The sequence below is a fragment of the Dendropsophus ebraccatus genome, chromosome 12 (genome assembly GCF_027789765.1).
Source record: "Dendropsophus ebraccatus isolate aDenEbr1 chromosome 12, aDenEbr1.pat, whole genome shotgun sequence".
NCBI classification, from domain to species: domain Eukaryota; kingdom Metazoa; phylum Chordata; class Amphibia; order Anura; family Hylidae; genus Dendropsophus; species Dendropsophus ebraccatus.
The window spans coordinates 79,395,028-79,417,646 of NC_091465.1; the positions used below are offsets into that span (position 1 = coordinate 79,395,028).

General features: G+C 42.9%; 1 protein-coding gene across 1 annotated transcript; it reads left to right on the plus strand.

The window, feature by feature from the left end:
• Nucleotides 1–4,674: 4,674 nt before the first annotated feature.
• Nucleotides 4,675–22,400, plus strand: LOC138768807 (sialic acid-binding Ig-like lectin 8). Its single transcript, XM_069946761.1, has 9 exons — nucleotides 4,675–4,742; nucleotides 9,544–9,909; nucleotides 13,085–13,348; nucleotides 14,429–14,692; nucleotides 16,198–16,461; nucleotides 18,385–18,516; nucleotides 20,934–20,984; nucleotides 21,342–21,400; nucleotides 21,891–22,400. Exons 1-9 carry the CDS (start codon nucleotides 4,679–4,681, stop codon nucleotides 21,930–21,932), a joined length of 1,506 nt encoding a protein of 501 aa, XP_069802862.1. The 5' UTR covers nucleotides 4,675–4,678; the 3' UTR covers nucleotides 21,933–22,400.
• The last annotated feature ends 219 nt before the right edge of the window (nucleotides 22,401–22,619 follow it).

Consider the following 22,619-nt stretch of genomic DNA (forward strand, 5'->3'; position numbering starts at 1 on the left):
TCACAAAGCTCCGATATCGCTGAGTCTGCAGTATTGGGATCCTCTTCCTCTTCTGTACTTTCCACTGTTGCAGCAGTCACTTCCTCTGAGCGCCCCTCATCTTTAGGAGATGAAACAGGAATGAAACCATTGTAGTTCTGTATACCGATATAACATGAAAATAAGGGCTTTCCCCCTGAGACAAAGTTACCCCCTGTCCACAGGATGTCCACAGCTGATAAAAGTATGGGGGCCATGGTCTCCCATTGGAATGAACTCTGCGCTTCATTCCTTCTCTATGGGAGTACAGTGTTCCACCTGCCACTCCATTGTAATGGGAGACCAGGTTCCATGTTCTCAAGATTTCGGGAAAGAATAAGAGCCTCGGGCTGCTTCAAGTTCTGGTGCGTCTTATTGTATTGTCCGTTTTATGTCTGAACTTTATATAGGTTGGCTTTGTTTTTTGCACACACATTTGGGGCTTCTGTGTTACGTTCTTGGTTTGCCTCTATAGGAACCTTATCCGTTATCTTAAGAGGTGAAAACATGTCTAAAAAGAGTCTAGAAGGGCCATGGTTTGGCCACTGAGGAAGATGAGACAGGAGTTCCTGCTTCTGTACCACATGGGTAGATAAAAAACTCCGAAGCCTGCGTCCAACAACTCAGAACTTCTTCATGACAGGGATAGAGCATGTTAAAGTGAATCTGTACCCATCTGGCCTCATAGCAGAATCGGCCCTGCCACCAGTTGCCCAAACCCCAATCTCTACCAGGACGTACTTACCTGTGTCACCTTTTGCAGCATCCCTTGAAAAAGCCCTAAGAGACTATTTCCAGTTATCGATAACCTAGATGTGAACCCTATCACATTGTGGAATCCCCATAAGGCAGTTTTTAGAGGAGAGTTTATAAAATTGGGCAGTCATATAAAAAAAAAGAGAAAAGAGAAGCAGAAATTAACATTACCGCATAAAAAAGAAAACAACTCGAGGCTATGTTCACACTACGTTCAAAAAAGAGAAAAGCCGTCCGCTTTTTCTATTTAAAAAGATGTCAGTTTTTGCCGCAATGAAATTGACTTCAATGCAATGCATTAAAGTCAATGGAATGATGGACAATAACCAACGATATCAACAATCATAACATGTGAGCTCTGACCAGCTGACTTCCCTAGAATTGTTTGAGTACTGGGATAGGAGGATTGGGCAATCACTCAAGTAAAGGGAGGGCTCATAGTGCATATAAAAGAAAGGTACCAGTGTGCAGCTATAATCCAAGCCTGACACCGGGAATGAAAGCACAGGTCCCTAACAACAACTACTGCGGGTAGGCCCCTGAAGATAAGCACATAAAAAACGTTGGGCCGTCGTTGTCACCTATTCTGAAGAGCTTCCGATTGGCTTAATAAAGGGAAGTACACAATTTCAGCTATTATGTATAGATGCTCCTATTTGAGCGGACGTGATGTGGGTTATTTAAAAGGGAGACGCAAGGACAATGCAAAAAACTAAGATGATATGAGCAAGTGCAATAAAAACAAACTAATGCAAAGGTTTCTTGAAACGTACCAAATGGAAGTGCAATCCTTGATTATTTGAACTTATAGAACCTTTAAATAGTGCTTCCCTTGGTGCTATGGTGATGGATGGGAAGTTTTGCATGCTACATGAAATAGGTTTTTCTTTTCTTTCGTTGATTTGTGTAAGTAAAAAAAGTTACGTACATTTTAGGCTCTCTGACTCTCAGTGAAGATAGAATTATACATAGAGACCAAATTTACTACATTGTTTCTTTTGTTATATGTTGTTGTTGTTATTATATTCTATGTTGTTAATTATGATCATGCTGTAGAGCTATCGTGAGACCGCATCTGGAAAACTGTGTCCAGTTCTGGAGACCTCACCTACGAAAAGATACTGATAAAATAGAACGGGTCCAAAGACGGGGAATAAAAATGGTGGAGGGTGTCAGGCATAAACCATATCAGGAAAGACTATCTACTGTAACTCAATTTAAGCCTATCTGAGATAAACTCTATCTATCCTAGAATAATAAAGGCCCTATTACATGGAACAATTATCATCCGTATTCGGCCAATATCGTCCGTATTCGGCCAACATCGGCTGTTACAGCTGATAATCGCCCCGTGAAATAGAAGGCAATGATCAGCCGACATCGTTCATGTCGGCTGATTGTTGCTGTCGTTTGTCTTTCAACCATGTTGAAAGACAAACAGCTGTGATAGCAGCGATCTGTAATAGGAACGGCGGCAGCAGACCGCGGCTGTCCTCTATGGGCTGTCCGGACGATCTAGCGATCACCCGGGCAGCCCCCCCAGCAGCTCCCCGCACTCTTTCCCAAACTCACCCGTTCGCTGCCGCCGTATGTAATAGCGGCGCCAGCAGCAAGCGGGGAACGAGGAGCAAGCGAGCGCTGACAGCCCTCGTTTGCTCCTCAATATTGCCCTGTGTAATAGGGGCCCAAGAAGGGAAATATTAATAGGGCAGACTAGATGGACCCAGTGGTCTTTTTCTGTTGACAACCTTCATTGTTTCTATTGTTCTGTACACTTATCAGGTGTGTTTGTAAAATATTGTGTATTAGTAGCAGTAGTAGTAGTACAATTTCTAATAACAATACTACTACTACTACAAATAATAATAATACTTTTATTGCCATATATAGGGATTTTGATGTGTGATTCTAGCAACGCATTATTGGGAAAGTGCAACTTGGGTACCATGAGGCTATGAGGTTAAGACCTGGGACTAGCATGGAAAGCAAACTAGTGGACAAAGTTTAAGGTGTATTAGACCCTGTGTGTGGTCTTTATGAGCACTGGGGGTCCCAGAGGTCACCAATCAAGAGAATAAAGGAGCCAAAACAATAATTCACTGCTGGGGTCACGTCACTGCTTCTCCCTATTGAGCCCCGGTCAGGTCTGTTACATCTGATAGAGGAGGAAAGATATTGTAAAAGAAGTGATAGACACCAGTCATGTAAAGAAAATTTACCAAATTCTATTTCTGATCATGCAGCGCGAATGAATGAAGTGATCACTTCTTACATTTTACACTTTACAGTTTTGATTTGATTGATGACTATTATTTATGTTTTCTGATTTATTTTTTTAATACAATTTTATTTTTTCCATTCAGTCCAGCGAGGATACAATGGGCATCCGATTTATTAAGTAAATCTAACAGACTGTCCTCCTTTGGGGGGATTTGGGGGTGTAATAGTCTGGTGTCTTGTGTTCTTTTCAGTTGGTGGGGTTTGGCAGAATATAGAGGCAGTGGGGGGTTGGGGTAAGGTTATGGGTCATTTTTGAGGTATAACAGTCCATGGATTCTAATTGTCCTCTTAGTTGGTGGCTGGCGGAGACATATAGGGGGCAGTATAGGGTCCATGGTGTCTTATGCTCCTCTCAGCTGGTATGCAAAAAAAGTCAGTGGAGCCTCATTTAAGACAGATATCCCTCCAGGGAAGGACCATGGGGGAGATCTATCAAACATGGTGTAAAGTGAAACTGGCAACCAATCAGATTCGGCTTTTCAATCCTCACACTCTTTGGAAAATGAAAGGTGGAATCTGATTGGTTGCTAGGGGCAACGGAACCAATTTTGCTTTACCCCCCCCCCCCCCCATGTGTACTTTTATTACCCACCATTTTGACTTTCAGATTCATAACTGCATTTTTTTAAACCACTCTTAATCCCATGATGCATCAGCACAACATGACATGGGCAGCTAGAGCCATCAGCAAGCTGCGCAGGTAATAGAGAACTGCAGGGATTCTAGCTCTGTAGTTCCCAACACAAACAGTGGAGGCAGCAGAGAGGCTGTGTCACAAAGTAATATAACTTTATTAAAACAATGTATTAGCAAAATAAGATTTTTTTTTTCTTTAAGCTTCTGGGGTAGCCCTTTAACTCCCAAACTACCCATGCCGTACCTGTACACCATTATTTACTACAGAGTTATGAAGCGTGCCTAGCAGCTGGACTTGCTTTATAGCGGGTGAGTTATGGTTGCTATCGGCTATACCGTTAATGACCGGCTGCAGCGATTACAGTGTTTAAGTGGAAGTGACAGAAGCAACTCTGATCAGGACTCCCGCAGTGCGATTGGTGATCTTCTCATATAACCTGCCACAGGTAAACTCTATGAGAAGAGCGCCAATAATACTGATCAATGCTATGGTCATTTAAACCATTTAGGCCAGCCCATTTAGGCCATTTTGGGCCGGGACATGAAGAGGTTTAGCATAGTGTATGTCAGACATAGGGTCCGAGCTGCACCATAAAAATAGAAACAAAGACAATGGTGGAGATTTATCAAACATGGTGTAAAGTGAAACTGGCTCAGTTGCCCCTAGCAACCAATCAGATTCTACTTTTCATTTTTCAAAGAGTCTGTGAGGAATGAATGGTGGAATCTGATTGGTTGCTAGGGGCAACTGAGCCAGTTTCACTTCACACCATGTTTGATAAATCTCCCCTAAAATGTGTAAAATATATATTGTTTTGTTTGTTTGTTTTTTCGTTTTTTTTTTTTTTTTTTTTTGCTTGTGTTTCCCTTTTTCAGAATACCTAGGAGGAAGTGGCTATGTAATGAGTATATAAGCATATAAAAGGAAGAAGCCATAACAGAGAGGTTTCTGCATATGTCAGGAGAAAGTTACAAATTCTGGGTCAGGATGAAGTCTAGAAACTTCTGTGGTGCATGGATATTACTGGTGACCCTGTCCCGGCTGTGGAGAGGTAAGTGGGATATATACAGGTCTATTTGTTACTAGAGAATCCTATCCTAATATATTCTTCATTACTCAGTTCCCTTCTATGGGGCACTTCACAGTAACCTCAAAGGGCCCTATTAGACAGAGCGATTTTTTGACGATTAATGATGAACGATCTCAAGCAACCGCTTTGGCAAACGACCCAAAATCGTTCACCTAATTACACAGAACTATGATCTTCACTTGCGATTGTTCTTGTGGTCGTCCTGTCCTCGCTGATCGTTTGTTTTAGAGCTATTACACCTAAAGAACTTATGGGAACGACGTGTTATCACACTGACCGATTCGTGACCGATCAACGATGATTTTAGGTCCAGGTCTCAGCATGCAATCAACGATTACTTGTTAGTTGTTTAATTTTTGCATGCAATTACAAAAAATGATAATAGCTTATATCTGAACCGTATAACGATTTTTAGAACGATAATCACCTTGTGTAATAGGACCCTAAGAGTCCCAATAAAATGGGAAATGTAATCATTTAGATCAATGTAAAAGTACTTGGTGCATAACTCAGGAGACAAGAAGGGTCTTGTTCTGCAAGTGCATAGGCCTAGAGATGAATCAGTTTACATCAGATTGCACTCAGCTTCTGATTCAGATTAGGACGTGCCCCCAATGCTCTGCAGGAGCGGGCACTTAAACAAGACTCCCTGCTTCAGTACAGTACACTAAGCAGAGGGTCTGACCTGAGAGGTAAAGTTACAATACATACAGTATCCCTGCTTCTCTCTAGGCCATTAAGGGTCCTTCTAGATGGAGTGGTGCCTTGGATTACGAGCATAATTTATTCCGGGACTGTGCCTGTAATCCAAATCCATTCATAAACCAAAGCAAATTTTCCCATAAGAAATCACTGATATGCAGACAATTGGTTCCACCTGTGTGCTCTGTGATGTTTCTGGCTGCAGCCACAAGAGTGACTGGCAGAGCAAAGAGCCAATGGCTGCTTGCTATGACAGTCCACTGTATTTACCTATAACAGCCCATAAGGAGCCCTTATGGTTAAATACATATGTGCAGGAGCATACTACCTTTTGCTTAACCCCTTATGTACTGCAGTGTGTAAGTGACCCAAAGTTCAAAAGACAAAGTGATATCTGCTTTACTGCTTGTGCAATGATAACCTTCTGCACAGAGTCATTTTCCTTTCCTACTTCCCAGCTGGAGAACAGAGGTTATCAGAGCAGTGAAGCAGAGATCTCTGTCTTCTGCTTGTTAACCCTTTTTTTTGTGTTGCAGCATCTAAGTAAACATTGGGTCACCTATACACTGCAGTACATAAGAGGTTAAACAATAGGACACACGCTCTTACCTTTTCCCCTCGGGACAAGCTCCTGCACTGGCCCCATAGCAACTGCCTACCCTGCTCCTATGGTAGCCTCCTATGGAGTGTAAGTGTAGTTACATTATAGCAGTGTGTGTAGCTGAGTGTAAGTGCAGGAAGATTATAGTAGGGATGAAGAGGATGGGAAACACAAGGACTGACAGAGACTGCAGGGCATATGTGGGCACAGTGTAGCAGCACTCTCTGCCAGGGGAGAGACAGGTTACAGCTATGAAGAGATTACCTCCACAGTTCTGTCCCCTGATGCAAGCCTCAGCCTGAGGCTATGATTTTAAAGGTGAGGGAGACTTCCTGGGTCAGAGTACAGCGCTGTAGACCCCGCTATGCCGACCATTCCTCTCCCCCACTCCCCTCCCACCCAGTACAGGGAGCTCTTAAACCAAAGCAATGCTCTTAAACCAAGTTACAATTTTGAAAAACTGAGCTCTTCTTGCAAAACGCTCTCAATCCAGGTTACTCCTAAGCCAAGGTGTGTAGGTGTGTGTGTGTGTGTGTATATATATATATCCCGGGGGATGGTGTGTTTGGACACAGTTCACAGCAGACTTGGACAGCTTGGCGTTTATTTGCAGCATAAACAGTCCAGCAAACAGAAATACAGCAGCACCGTGCTTTAAGAATAAAACAAACAAAAAGGTCTTGCCCGTCTGGGCTCTTACTAACAAGTTTCTTCACCTATCTAACACTTATCACAGTGCGTCTTCCACCTGGATACCGCAGGGTATATATAAGCTCCAGCAGAGGCTATGTTCACAGTTTTCTCCCAAACAGACACCCAGGCTGTTCACTCCTGGCTGAGAGCAACCACCTGCAGCTCTGCAGAGCTTTTACCTTTTCCAGGCTCATCAGAGCACACCTGATCCCAACACCCAAAGTGGATCGGGGGGGGGAGGGAATGCCAAGTCTCACTACCAAAACCTACCTGCCATTCCATGTAAATCCAGGCCCGGTAAAAATAAATAACAACTCAGCAGCATAACACTGCTGAGCAACAGATCCATCCTGGACTCACCATCTCACCGTGTGTAGCAACCTAGGCGAGATGTACACCCCCTCGAGCACTTCACCTGTGACATGTCTACAATATATATATATATATATATATATATATATATATCACTCTTGATAGGACAACAGACAGTTCACTGTTTAGGAGTCTTGAGCAGACAATGGATACCGGTAGTTTACAGATCACAGCTGATATGCTGGCAGATGAGAGGCTATACTTTTCAGACTCGGAGAAAGATGGAGATAAACACTTGGCACAGTCTCTGAATACAATAGTTGCTTGAAATAGATTTGGCCTTGCTTGTTGGGAATTGAAGACAGTAGTGGGCTAATGGTTGGCTCAGGGTAGTGGAGCCCTATCTATATCCTAGGACTTTCAGTTGTGGAAGCTTTAGAGAAGAGTTACCTACACCCACGGGTTATGAACGTCTTCATAATGCTGTCTATTGGCACAAAGTGACACAGATTCAGTGATGTAGGCCCCACCTTGTGATTAGAGCTAGCCATTGAGGCAACCCCTTAGGAAACCTAGTGAGTTGCAGTAGAGTAGCTTGACTACTGACTTGTACCTGGAATGATCCTCAGGATGATCCACAGGGTTGTCCCTTGATCCCCTTTAACGCAGCCTCGGCACCTTTAGGCACTAGTCGGACATGGGCATAAGACATAGAAAGTAGAATAATCTGTTTCATAAAGTTCTGCAAATGGGTCCTGGCCTCAGGCCAGGCCCTGGATATACACTGCAGCAGACTTTCTGTATACACTCTCTGTCCAACATACACTGACAGGAATCTGCCCCAAGTAGTCCCAATATATATATATGTTCAGAGGGGATCTGATTGAGCAAGGGAACTAAGATAATTCTCTGTGATAGGATAGTGACTGCAGATAGCTAGCTCAGGGATTGGCTAGTTGGCTAGACATAAATCACGAGACAGTGGCAGGAAATACACACAATCAATAGAAAATACAGTTAACCTATGTATAGTTTACCTTACGCCCGAAAGACATAAGGTGAAAATTACAGTGACACCTGGTGACGGGAGCAGCATACTACAGCTTTAGTCTGAGACCATATAGACAAACACAATACCAACTTATACCTGCTAGAAAAGAGCCGTGGACACCCTCTCTCAGACCCCCCACTGAGTAAAAGCCAACCCCAGCATAGTTATAGGGTGGTAACTGAAAATATACTGGAGAGGAAACAGGTTAGGCACAGCATGAATAACTGGTAAACATATAAGACTGAGAAGGCCACTGGAATAGAAAATATAGTGCAATAGATAATAAGGCACATAATGAGTAATAAAAAAGTAGAAAACTTATAACCCTTAGGCGACCCTGAACGTACCTGTACGTCCAGGGCCGCCCACAGGTGTTCAGAGCGGGGCCGCACGGCGGCCACGCTCTGAACCGCCACAGTCCCAGGCGCCGCATGTAGCCAGGGACCACGGCTATTAGCAGACACGGTCCGATCGCTGTGCCCTCTAATTAGATAATCGGATGCAGTTGTCAAAGATTACAGCTGCATCCGATTACCTGATGCAGCTGTTCCCAGGTGTCTAGTGGAGGAGATCGCCCCCCCCCCCCCCCCCAGGGACGTTGTCCCGGAAGAGCGATCCCCGTGTCTTCACCTGGCCAGGGTCTGCGCCGTAATGGCACTGATCCCGGCTCGGCATTCGGTTGCTTCCGGCTGCAGCAGCTGGAAGCAATCGAGTGCCTATCTTATTGATCTATGCTGTATTACTGTGCAGCATAGATCGCAATGAGAGATCAGTGTACTTATACTTAAAGTCCCCCATGGGGAATAACCCCAACCCCAGGGGGAATAACCCTAACCCCAGGGGGGCTTCTAGTATAAGTGTAAAAGTAAAAAAAAAAGTGTCATTAATAATAAAAAGCCCCCTCCCCTAATAAAAGTGTGAATCACACCCCTTTTCCCATGTTATAAATAAAAATAAATAAATAAACATGTTTGGTATCGCCACGTGCGTAATTGCCCGAACTATTAATTAATCACATTCCCGATCTCGCACGGGACCATCTTGCCTGCATGGTGCGGTAGCTGGCTCTGCAGCGGGACTCTGAGACAGTGGAGGGAGGACAAGCAGATCTGTGGCTGCGGTGTCTTCTGTGCAGGTCTCCTGCGTTGCCTGGGCATCACCAGGAATGGAAGGTAGGACAGGAATAGGGAAGAAAGATGGTACTGTGTGCAGAGCTCCTTCGGTGCACGACCGCACAGTGCCATAGCTAAGCCACGTCCCATTTATCTATCTCTTATCTTTCTATCTAATACTCTATCTCTTATCTGTCTATCTATCGAGAAAATATCTCAGAATACATATATGGGTTATTCGTTACATGTAATACCGGATATATAATAACACTCTCCTTTATGCTTCTACAGGTATCACATGTCTTCCAGGCTATACTATACGAGTGGCTCCTAGTGTCAGTGTACAGGAGGGTCTCTGTGTCACCATTCCTTGTACCTTTACTGCTGATAATAGAAATACATTCAGCAATTCCTTTGGATACTGGAAAAAGTTGCCTTTTGATCAAGAGATTACTGTTGTCACTAATGATAAAGCCAGGGATCCCAAATCAAAGTTCTATCTGGCGGGAAATCCGGATAGTGGAGACTGCACCCTGACCATAACTGATGCGAGGAGAGAAGATCAGGGGACGTATTACTTTAGATTTGAAGAAAGCAAAGACAGTAGAGTGAAATATAATTATATAGAAGAAGTAACAACCACTATTACAGTGACTGGTAAGTGTGAGTGATGTGCAGGATCCTGCTGTTCAACAACTAGAAAAAATGTGGAACCACCAAACGTACAGGATGGTGGTAGCAAGAAAGAAATCCATATTAGTCTCTGCTGAATGATTGCTGGACTTTCCAGAAAAAGATTTTTTTTAAAGGTTTGTACATATGAGGTGCTCATTCCAGCACTGGTCTTCTCATGTTTCTCCATGTGCCTATGTGCACCATCTCACCCGTCCATTAGCTCGTATTTTCAGTAGAGATTATTGAACAGGGCCGAGGTTCAGATTCGTACTAACCCGAACCATCGGCATTTGACTCCTGCTGCCTTCCCGTTTCTTGGGGAAGGTGGAGAAAGCCCGAGTACCGCCTTCCCCACGGAACGGGAAGGCAGCGGAGGTCAAATGCCGATGGTTCGGGTTAATCTCTTAGATCATCTCTAATTTCCAGACCTACTAATGCATACTCATATATGCATAAGTAGGCTTGTCTCTCTCCTCGGAGAGAGTAGGAGGGGACATATGAGCCGGTAGGCTTAAAAAACAGGGCACTTAGTAGTAGAGGAACATCAAAAAGACTAATTAGCATATTTATTTTGAAAGAAAAAACTCCTCGACAGCACCATGCAGAAGACCAGAGTCGGAATTAGCGCCAACAGGTACATATTAGCAGGTTCCTATGTAGTAGGCACATCTCCCTAGATGACCAGTGCAGATCGGTGACTGATCAGTGATGTCACTTTTATCAGATCTTTCCCCATGATTGTACTTTTTAGCTCTCTGTGTAGATGTTAGTGCTGGGTGACCTGTGGTTCCTCTTTATGTAAATCCCATTACATTTGGCCGATTTCTTTCAGTTCTGTCATTGACTCCCGTTTCCACCTGTTTTGTGGAGCATGTTCTATTTTTCAAGCATTGTGGTGAGTTTTCTATCTTGAAACTGTGTTCTTTTCTTAAGTCTACCCTTCCATTCTCTTTTTCTAACCTTTATATTTTCCTAATACTTTGCACACAGCTGCCTAGGAACAACCAACATCTTTTCCCACACTCTTTTTTTTTATTATAAAGAAGTTTTTATAAGCCGCATCATCAACATAACTATTCTTGGGTAATGTTTTCATTCCATTAGCCAGGTTAACCAGTCAGGTCTGTGAACAATTTCCCTTTTATTACAGACTAATTAGCATTTTCAGATGGACCAGGTTTGCTGAGGAAACCTAAATTACAATGTGGTTAAAATTTCTTACCTTATTATTGAAGGATTCATTACGACAAACTTGTATTAAGGAAAACTTGTCATTATTTCATGCCGCTTATACCTCAAGTTGTCCAGGCAGTCCCTGGAGATTTCTCCCCACCCCACTGGCCTTGATCAATAGATATATCCCTACACCCAGGCAGAGATCTATCAAACAAGGCTGGCGAGGTGGAGAGAAGGCACTGAGGACCACCCCAATGACTCGTGACTCCACCATAACAATTGATGACAGGTTCCCTATAAAAGCAACAGAAAAGAATTCATCTTTCTCAGTTCCATACCTACAGATCAAAGTTCTTGCCACAATGTGACTTATAGCATACCTGATGCAGCCTCACTGTATAATGGACAGGGATATCTTCTCTAACATTACTCATTTCTAGGAACTCCTGTCTGGATTGTCCACACTGTTTGTGTCCAGTTAACTTGTCCAAAGAGTTGTGACACACCCAGACCCCTAGGGTTACCATCTTTCTCAAACCAACTCAGATTTTCCAGAGACCTCTAAATAACAAAATACACAAATTCCCTCCCAGAACAGAGTCCGTCTTGTCTAAGAAGAATGCCGCCCGAGAGTTCAGCAATTGACCACCGGTGCTTTTATTCACGGCTCTGGCTTTTCCTATTCTCAAGCCTCTGTTCTATCCACAATGAACAAAATGCTCCAACCCTTAGCCCATTGATGTTCTCATGGTGGATAAGTCAATGTGTTCTCTTGGATCACCAATGTTTTTAAGCTGGCCATGTTCAGGTCTTCTTCTCTCTTTCAGGCCATACAAGGTTCTCCAGATAGCTCATCCAGGTCCATCGCCCATACTTCCATTCTACATCCAAAACACTGCACTTTATAGTCTCCTCATGGTCTTCTCCTAACAGAGATGGGATTCAGCTCTTCAGCACCACAAGGGAAGGAAATGATGACCATCTCTACTGCCCGGCAACATTGCCAACGTGTTCCGCAGTTCCCAAATCTACTGTTGTTGAGTACAGTAGACAGTGTGTGGGGCACACTATAGTATAGAAATATAGCATAAACCATTAACCTTTCGCTGGTTGAACTTTGTGGACATGTGTCTATTTCAACCATATTATTATTATTAATATTATTATTTTATTTATTTATTTTTATACAAAGTACAGGGGAACATTTATATTTTCCGTACCCGATACAACACCTTTACAAGGATTAGAAATTGCAGCAAATGTGGTTTTCTGGGCAAAACATACTGAAATCTACAGGATAGGTCATCAGTCACTCATCGGCAGGGTGCACGTACCCGGCAGCCCCTCTGATCATCTGTTCTGTGCCAGCACTACACAGTGTTTGTGGCGACTTCTAACAGCAGCTCAGTTCCTGTTCAAGTGAATGGCAACCGAGCTGCAGTAACCAGATCTGGCCACTACACATTGAACAACAGTTTCCGGCCTCATACACTGTTAAGAGCTTCACCAAACAGTTGATCAGTGGTGGTGCGGGATGTCTGCACCCTGACGATGAGTGACTGATGACCTATCCTGTGGATAGCTAACTGGTATGTTTTTCTAAGAAAAGCCTTGTAAAGACTGTACTTTTCCCAGTGATTTCACCTTCAGACTACAAATCAGAGTCCTCCAAATCTTCTGCCCCTTCTGCCCATTTCTCATTTGACCTCTTATTTTGACCTTGATTCTGCACAATATCTCAGATTTACTATTTTTTCTCTGTGTCTTTTGTTCTAATGCTCTTGCACCCCTCCAGTCTATCTGCAACCTTTCCCTTCATCCTCAGCCCCAGTCTGTTACTCAGTAAGATCATGTTTCTTGGACTTGCTTGTTTTGATTTGTTTGTTTCTGTTATATTATGTATTCTTTTTTTTTTATTTTACTTGTAGTTCATTGTGATATCATAGTTATTTTATTATCTCATTGATTATTCCTTGTATAGATTTCACAGCAGAACCAGTCGTCTCAGATCTAAGGAAACTGATTGCTGGTATAGAAAAGACAGTGATCTGCTCTACTCCTGGGAACTGCTCTGCCACATCCTTAGTTATCCAATGGAAGAAGAGTGATGTGTCCGGCATCTGGAAGAATACACCTACTATAACATTTACCCCGTCTCTAGAAGATCACCAGAAAACCATCACATGTGAGATGATAAACTTCAAGGGGAAGACAACTAAGAAAACCATTCTTCTTGATGTCTGCTGTAAGTACATATTAGTTTGGCCAAACAAAATGGAAATGTCCAAACAATGGAAACTGCAGTTCAATGTTTCCAAATACTCTATCTGAGTATTATATCTGCAGTTCTGTGTTGGCAAAGACTTCAGAAGAGAAGGATTTAGGGGCTTTAAAATGAGTCACCAGTGCAACTGAAATGTTTTACAGATATAGCTTTACATCACCCTCGAAACATATTACATGTTTTGAAAAAAAGAAGGGACATTTGCCTTTGTCAGATGCCTGTACTCTTTTGTATAGTTTCCATCACACCCTATGCTGTTACCGTAGGGCTATGTATAAACAGTTAGCTAGGAATACATAAGGCATAACTAGCTTACTGTTAGCAGTTTTCCAGTGCTGGCCACTTTGTGCCTGATCCTTGGAGTAGCCTCACTGGCATTATAACATTACTATATGCAGAAATGTCTTCCTACCAACTCCATAGGTGCCACGGGGGTTTCCTGAGCAGAAGCAGAAATTATTTCGAATACATTTGGAGACACTGAGAAAGACATAAAAAGCTGCTAACCTCCATATAACTATGGTATAATATCATGATATCGCCCCATATATTAGCTATGATCTTCACAAAACCGTATACTTTGCTCTTTGCTCCTCACATCATTATAGCCAAATATTTTTCTGTCCATCTTCCATGCGCTGGAATTCCCTACCACAACATATCAGACTCCTTCCAACCATCCAAATTTTCAAAATCAGCTTGAATTCCCATTTTCGTTTGAAAAGTTTACAACTCTCAATTATTCTATTCCCACTGCAAAACTATATACAGCAGCAGCGTCCATGCTCCCTGTGTTATTCCTCCTCCCCTTCTTATTGCAGTTCCTCATGGGCGGGGCCTTCTTTTATCAGTTCCAGTCTTTTACCCAGTAGGTTCATGTTTATTGTGCTTGCTTGATTTTCAGTTGTTTATTCAGGTAACTCTATGTATGTAAACCGCTCTGAACTTTATACTTATCTCACCCTGGATGTAATGCTCTAAAAATTAATACTAACAATAACATTACCATTTTTGTCAATTTACTCATCATTCCTCATATAGATCTGCAAGAAGAACCAGTCGTCTCAGATCTTGGGACAGTGACTGCTGGTATAGAGAAGACAGTGACTTGCGCACCATCTGGAAGCTGCCCTGCGTCATCTGTAGTTATCCAATGGAAGAAGAGTGATGTGTCCGGCATCTGGAAGACCTCACCTACTATAACATTTACCCCAACTCCAGATGATCACCAGAAAACCATCACATGTGAGATGACAAACTTTGAGGGGAAGACCACTAAAAAACACATTGTTCTCGATGTCTGCTGTAAGTACATATTAGTTTTACAGATATCCTGTTAGGCAGAGTTCACACTGTGTTTTTTTTCATCCGTAATTGGAAAAAAAAAAAAAAAAAAAAAAGATAAAAAACGGATGCATTTGTTTGCATCTGTTTTAATCCAGTTTTCTATTGACTTTCATTATAAAAAAAAGAGGATCAAAAACCTTTTTTTTTAACGTACACAAAAATAAGGTCAGCTACATTTTTGTGTACGTTAAAAAACAGATGCATTTTAATCAGTTTTTTTTATACATATATAGATATATACAGTATATATATATATAATAGAAGTCAATGGAAGAACAGATGCAGACAAATGCATCAGTTATTCCATAGGTTTTTGCATAAGTTCTGTGCAAAAGCAGATTTAAAAAAACGTAGTGTGAACCCAGCCTTACACACCAAGCAATGCAGACTCTTCCCTTGCTCTCCACCTGTCTGCTCTTCAAATCATGTAATACTTTTATAGAGGCCGGTCTGTAGCATAGGACGGAGGCTGAGAAAGGGGCACCAGCCTAGCCCAGCCCAACTTTTACACAATGATATGAGTGACTACAGGTGACCTCTTCTCTACAGTTGTTTTTTTTCTTCCCCATATTATCTAGACCACCATGATTCTTCCATCTACATCTCATCTCTACAGAATTTTCCTTTTTCCACTTTTCCAGCAGATCACATTCTCCAAGAAAAGCTCCTCTTAGTGTCACACACTGCACCCTATGAATTGAATACCCAAATACTCTACAACCCCCCCCCCCCCCCATATTGAAATATTAAAGGAAAATGTGTTGTAGCCCCTTAATACACTGTGCACCCCAGGAGGTATAATGCACTGTGCTCCCGCCCCCTAATATGGTATAACGAACTGTGCCACCAGTTATGGAAATTGATGCACTGTACCACCCTTAATGGGGTATAATGCACTGTGCCCCCCCCCCCCCCCTAATATATAGTACAATGTACAATGCTCCATGCCTCCACTTAATGATATTTAATGCAATGTGCACTGTGCTGGGCTTAATGAGGTACAATATAATGCACTGTGCTGTACCTCCAAAGATGCATATCCCCCCTTCCTAAGTAAGGTATAATGTAAAGGACTCCCTTGATACACTGTGTCCCCAATGAGGTTTAATACACTTTGACCCCCTTAAAAAGGTATATACTGTGCCCCTTAATACAGTGCCAATAATGTGACCCCCAATGTATAATGCATCATGCCCCCAATGACTTATAATTTACTGTGACCCCAATGAGGCATAATGCACTATGACCCCCTAATACAGTGCCCCCAAGAAAGTACAATGCACTGTGCCCCCCAAAAAGGTATAAGGCACTGCACCCCCCCCAAATGAGGTAAAATGTACTGTGTGCCCTTAATACATTGTGCCCCCCAAATAAATATTATTTTTTTATCATAATTATTTATAATAAATATAATATTGACATCATAGTAAATTCAGTTAACTCACTCATTTATTCTTGAATAGATCTCACAGAAGAACCAGTGATCTCAGATCTTGGGACGGTGACTGCTGGTATAGATAAGACAGTGACCTGCTCTCCTCCTGGGAACTGCTCTGCCACATCCTATGCTATAAAGTGGAAGAAGAGCGATGTGTCCGGCATCTGGAAGACTTCACCTACTATAACATTTACCCCGTCTTTAGATGATGACGAGAAAACCATCAGATGTGAGATGACAACCTCCTGGGGACAAAAAGCTCAGAAAACCATTCGTCTTAATGTCTATGGTAAGTACATGGTAGATTTACAGATATCCTTCCATCTCCCAGCATTGTGCACCAAACAATGAACACTGCAATAATTTGCCATTTACAAAAATTGCCAGAACTTTCCTCCTTCTGGCATTCATTGCTAGTAAAACATAGAAAGTAGGGATGGTCCGAACCGAGTTCGGTTCAGGTTCGTACGAACCCGAACCCTCGGTAATGATTCCCGCTGTCTGATCCAGCGGGAGGGCCGCCTGGAAAACTGGGATACAGCCATAGCCATAGGCTGTATCCCAGTTTTCCAGGTGTTCCTCCCGCTGTATCCATCCACGGAGCGGGCAGACAGCGGGAATCTGCTGCTGAGCAGCATACGAACCCGAACCTCGGCAGGTTCGGACCATCCCTAATAGAAAGGAAAATAAAAAGGGTATTGCACTAAAATATTACTTTTCATATGTTGCTATGATAAAGTAGCTTGCGGACCCGGAATCCAAAAGGTCAGTGGAATGATTTTGCTGATCGGATGGAATAGAGACCACGACCGGTAAATACAAACGCTTAGAGGATGCGTACACACCTAGGAAGGCCTCTCCTACATTACCTTAGCGTGGGAGTTTCCCAACTGCTGTGGACGATGCAGGCTGTTAAGGAGGAAATAGTCAGGGTTGGCACAGTACAGGTAAAATTTCTGCTCTTGCCCTCCTCAACTTGCGGGAATGGAACTCTTCTGTCAGGGAGTACACAGTACAACACAGTTCCGCACTTTGGCCACAGAACTTGACTGGAATAATGGTGCCCTAGTCACGAGTTCTCTCTTCTTGGGTAAGGTGAACTCTCTCCACCTGCTTGGATTCCTCAGTAGTTGGCTGGGGCGGCTTATGAAATGCTGGTGCCAACCGGAATGTGCAGTGAACCCGGACTAACTCACATTACTGACGGACCTCCTCCTCTCTCTCAGAGGATCAAATGTCATTCCAGGTAGTCAGGTGGATCAAGTCGTTTAAGGAGGATGGAAGGTCTCGGCTGAAAAGCACATCCTTCACTCAACTAGAGAGACCATTCTTGAAGGTGGTGACTAGGGCAGCATTATTCCAGTAGAGTTCTGCAGCCACAGTGCGGAACTGTACCTCGTACTTCCCAACAAAGAGCTCCGTTGCAAGAGGAGAGGACGCAAGACGACACTCCATTGCAAGAAGACGCTCCCCAGAAGAAATTCGAGCAGGCTCTTCAAACACGTACCAGAACTCCAACAGGAAGGCTTGGAGGTTGGTAGTGACCGGATCATCCTGATCCCATAGGCCAAGGCCTTCCCCACGAGGAGGCTGATGTCAAATGCCACCTTGGAAGTGCGCATGAGACAAATCCCCTGTACATCTTGGGATCTCTATCATACTTGGACGGCAGTGGCAGGTGTAAATTTGGTCCAAAGGGAGATATCGCTCAACTGAGGTGAGGGGGGCACCCATTGATTCGTGAGCATGGGGCACCGCAGCCAAAACACTTAATATCTATTTAGTCTCCTTCCCTCAGTTCTGCTTTATACTGAAGACACCAAAAAACTGTGTGTGAGGTTTCCCCCCCCCCCCCCCCCCTCTTCCCTCTTCCCTTCCAAGACAGCTGATGTTAACAAGTCCCTGGCTGGCTGTATCTGCAACATTGCAGCTTCTTTGTAATGCTGGGTGGGTTATTCTGAGGTCAAGTTGCTAATGAACTCACTGTGATTAAACCTCCCAGCATTACAAATTTGTTACAAAGTTGTAGCTAGGGATTACCAGGGATTTGTTTACATTAGCCTTCTCGGAAGGGAGAGGGGAGGAGAGGGAGACAAAGAGAAAAGCTTACACACAATTTTCAGTGTCTTCAGCAGAAAGCAGCAGAACTGGAGTACATAAGCTCTACATAATGTGCTGGAACCATCCATAACCAATTCTATGTACTTTATAGCACCTTTACTTCAAGACCCTAAAGTCATTGCTGGATCGGTAATTGGAGGAAGTATAATTGTTTTGGCAGCTCTACTGGGGATTGTCTTCCTTGTAAGAAGGAACAAGATGAGAAGTGAACCTAGTGAACCAAGTATGTATCTTTACTCATCTATGTTTCAGACCTGAGATGACCATCTGATATTGTTGGAGAGGTTATAGCCGATCACCTGTGCCATTGGCCGATGACTCCTCCTTCTATGAGATTGGCCATCATTGGCCATCATATTATACAATGCAAAATTGTTGTTTTTATTGATGAAAATGTAACTGTATGGCTATGTTCACACATAGTGACATAATACCAAAATGCAGCCATAGTTTCAATGCATGATGCGCCATTAAAATTGGACAATTGCCCAGTAATCCACACATTGTATAGAATTACAGTCGTAACTGAGAACAGGCATAAATAAAATAAACACTATTTACAACTAATAATGAGCGGGCCCGCACATATTTGGCTTCGATCGGTATGTTTGAACTGAATAAAAAAGTTTGACACTGACTTTTACCCGAACTTTTGCACAGACCTGAACCCCATTGAAGTTAATGGGAACATGAACTTTAGGCCACAAATGGCTTGCGGTTCAATTTAACCCCTTCAAGACCAAGCCCTTTGATGCACAAAAGTACAGGTCAAATTAATGCAATGTTCCTACCCGCCTTCTAAGAGCCATAGCGCTTTTATTTTTCTACCTACAGGGATGGTTTGGGGTGTCATTTTTTGCGCCATGATCTCTAGTTTTTATTAATATCATATTGTTGTAGCAGAAAAATTTTGATAGCTTTTTATGAATTTTTTTGTGATATATAGGTTAATAAAATCAGCAATTCTGTGCGTTTTTTTTTCCCGTTTACGCCATTCACCATGCGGGAAAAATAATGCTATATTTTATTAGATACATGTATTGCATGTACTGATCTATGCTATGCCGGAGCATAACATAGATCAGTGTTATCGGCGATCTATGTATAGAGCCTGTCTGAGAGCAGACTCTACACATAGATCGCGGATCCGAAAGGACGGAGGTAAGGAGCATGGCTGCGGGGGTCCCGATCACTCAGTGACAGATGCTTGATCTGTCACTGGGTACCTTAAACTCCGCGATGTTTAAGGGGTTAATGACAGTTGGCTGCGGGATCGCAGCTGACTCTCATTACCTGCGGCCCCGGACACAGATGAGAGCGGGATCGCTATCCCTGCAGCGCTCCCGATCTCATCAAAAACCCCGTCAGTAACAGGAATGTATATATACATTCCTACTGAACGGGTATGTTTAGTAAGAACATATATATACATGTTACTGACGTGAAGGGGTTAAAGGAGAACCCTTTATTTTTACCTATACAGTGGACCAAACAATTTCCCCAGCCTCCGACTAGTAAAAATGAGTACACTTGTGGTTTAATTTAAGCAATCTGTTTTCACCCCCTCCTCCCTGACTTTCTCACAGCCACCAGCTCCTTAGCACAGATGATCCCACAGTTTTCACACTTGTTCAGGCCTTTCTTTCCCTGCCTGTATCAGCAACCTTTCTGTCAGGAATCTGCAGTAGCCTGTGTGAATTGGACCTGGTGTTTTGCTTTTGTGTGCCACACCCGACTGCTTCTCAGCTTCTGGCTATGCAGGAGTTAAGCTGAGAAGCTTCTGGACTTGATTTTACACCTGTGTTGTTGCTGTGATTGACGGGTTTCTCTGCCTGTCTGTACCTGGGAGATCAGAACACCGGTCCAATGGGGATCCAGACCGGGCTCTTGCTCAGCATAAAATAGAGCTGAGGCAGAGTCCCAGCGCTGGCTATTGAGGGTAACTCCTGGTTCCAGATTCCCCGTCTATTCCTGCGAACCCCTCTCCTAATCCCTCATTTTGACTCGACTTGTTATCTGACCTTCTGCCTGACTATTTGACGATCCCTTTGCCTGCTGATTTTGTACTGCGTTGCCTGTGTGGATTTGACCCGGCTTGTTCACCATTCTTTTATGTTTGTTCGTCAGTCTCGTTCTGTGTGCACTTTATCAGCGTAGGGAACATCTTCGTGGTTGTCCACGACCGCCTAGGGCCAATCGAGGCAAGCAGGTAGTGACAGTGGGTGGGTTCAGACCTAGGGCCCACTGTCTTGTCGTGTCTGTATGGCCCGATCCTGACACTTTCCCTATTAAGAACAGAGGTCTGAATCTGCGGTTGTTTTTCACCGCCTCCTTATGTCCCACTGACATCATTATGCCCACCATTATACACCAGGGTCACATGTCCCATCTAACCAAACCAAGGCATGGCTAGGGGTTGCCAGGACAACAGTGATGCATACAAGCTTGGTGATTGCTCAGCAAAATTTCAACAAACTTTATTGAGGAATAACGAACAGATACATGTGCAAATTCTAACTTGATGGTTCGAGTTCCCTCATTTCCCTATTTACAACTTTTTTTTTTCATCTGCCAATTGTGACCCCACAGTGGAACATGGAGACAATCTTACAAAAATCTTGTAACATTTGTTTTTCCAAGGTGCCTTATCAAGAGATTCACCAGCCAGTATGAAGGTAGAAGACGACAATGGTACGGTATATATATATTCAGTTATTTGTTTACTTGCTAAAGTCTATTATGTTTTCTACATTTCCGTTTACAGAGTGCGCAGGTTGTAGGAAGCTGTAATACAGCAATGTGTATAATCTATAGCGTTATTGCTCTCACCTTCAGGCCATGTTAACACTACAGTTTTTGAAGTGAAAATACGGCCATATTTTGATAATTACGGCAGTAAGTAAAGAGCATGATCATTATTTACAGCTGTAATTATCAAAATACAGATATATTTTTACATTAAAAAACATTGTGTGAGCATAGCCTCAATCTTAAAATCACTTTAACCAAAAACGTACATTCTGTAAACAATTTTTGTTTCTTTTCCAGAAATGTATGTAAATGCATTGACTGTCGAGCGGGACAATGAAATGTGTTTTACTATGAAGGTGAGTATGAGTATAGCCAGGCAGATACATAATGGTACAGAGGAAGACAGTCAAATAGCGCTCTGCTTAAAGGAGAACTCCCACCAACTTTGAAATCTACAGGCGGGGGTGGGTGTGAAAATAACTAACAAGTTAACACAACCAAACCCCCCAACCCCCCCCCATCACCCCCCCCCCCCCCCCCCCCCCCCCCCACACACACACACACACACACACACACCACCACCACCTCCGTAGCGCCACCAAGATAATGTAACCGATTTGGCCACCGTCCCACGTAAACGTCATAGCTGTCTATTAATTAGGACATAAGTCCTCTACATCTGATGCATCAATCTCCTCTCCTCGGAGCACAAACATCTCTGCTACAATTCTTTTAACAACCCAGATTACATATATATTTATTTTACTTTTTTTTTCTTCTTCTATAGTATTGTCTTGTTTGTGTGTTGTTTAGTAACTACTTTGATGTCTTTCTCTTTCTCGTTAGTCCATAGAGGAGGCAGAAGATAACATTTACGCCAATGTCTAAGGAAAAGAGAAGAACGACTATGACAGAGAGAAAAGGAGTGACGGTATCATACATGACAACGCTCCATAAAGGACAAGAAGCAGGCCTGCTCTGGGCTCTGGGGTCTTGTTTGGGATAGATATTTATTCCGGGGGTCTCTGTATTAGCTCAGGTGGTCTGGGGGCTCTTTATTATTAGGGATTTGGAGTGTATGTATTTAGATGATGTCATCTGAAAAGGTCTGTTATTAGGAGGTTTAGCCTGGGGTCTGTATTTAAAAGGTCTAGGATAAATGTTTATATAATGGGGATTTACTTGGAGTCTGACCTGGTGTTTAGGGGGTCCGGTTTGGGGTTTATATTTATGGGGTCGGATCTCGATTCATTTAGGGCGTATGGTCTGGCATATATATTCAGGTGGACTGGTCTGGACTTCTGTATCTGCTTATGACTGGTCAAGTGTATACATTTTGTCTGTGATGAAGAGGGGTCATATAGGCCACATGTAGTGATGTAGGGAAAATTCATGTTTCACTGATTCATTCAAACTTTTTTCTCCAAACAAATTTTTTATTGTGATCAGGAAAAAAAATAAGGAACAACTTCCAAAAAAAGAAAAGAAAAAAAATAAATAAATAAAATAAAAATAATAATATTTACAATTAGGACGCGCAGGTCCTAGCACCAAGTACATAGTTGATACGATGTC

Bases quoted from the DNA above. Each gene is read 5' to 3' on its own strand.
- LOC138768807 (XM_069946761.1), top strand. From the start codon at position 4,679: ATGAAGTCTAGAAACTTCTGTGGTGCATGGATATTACTGGTGACCCTG. The intron at 4,743-9,543 runs GTAAGTGGGATA...ATGCTTCTACAG, and splicing joins CCTGTCCCGGCTGTGGAGAG to GTATCACATGTCTTCCAGGC. The intron at 18,517-20,933 runs GTATGTATCTTT...TGTTTTTCCAAG, and splicing joins AAGTGAACCTAGTGAACCAA to GTGCCTTATCAAGAGATTCA.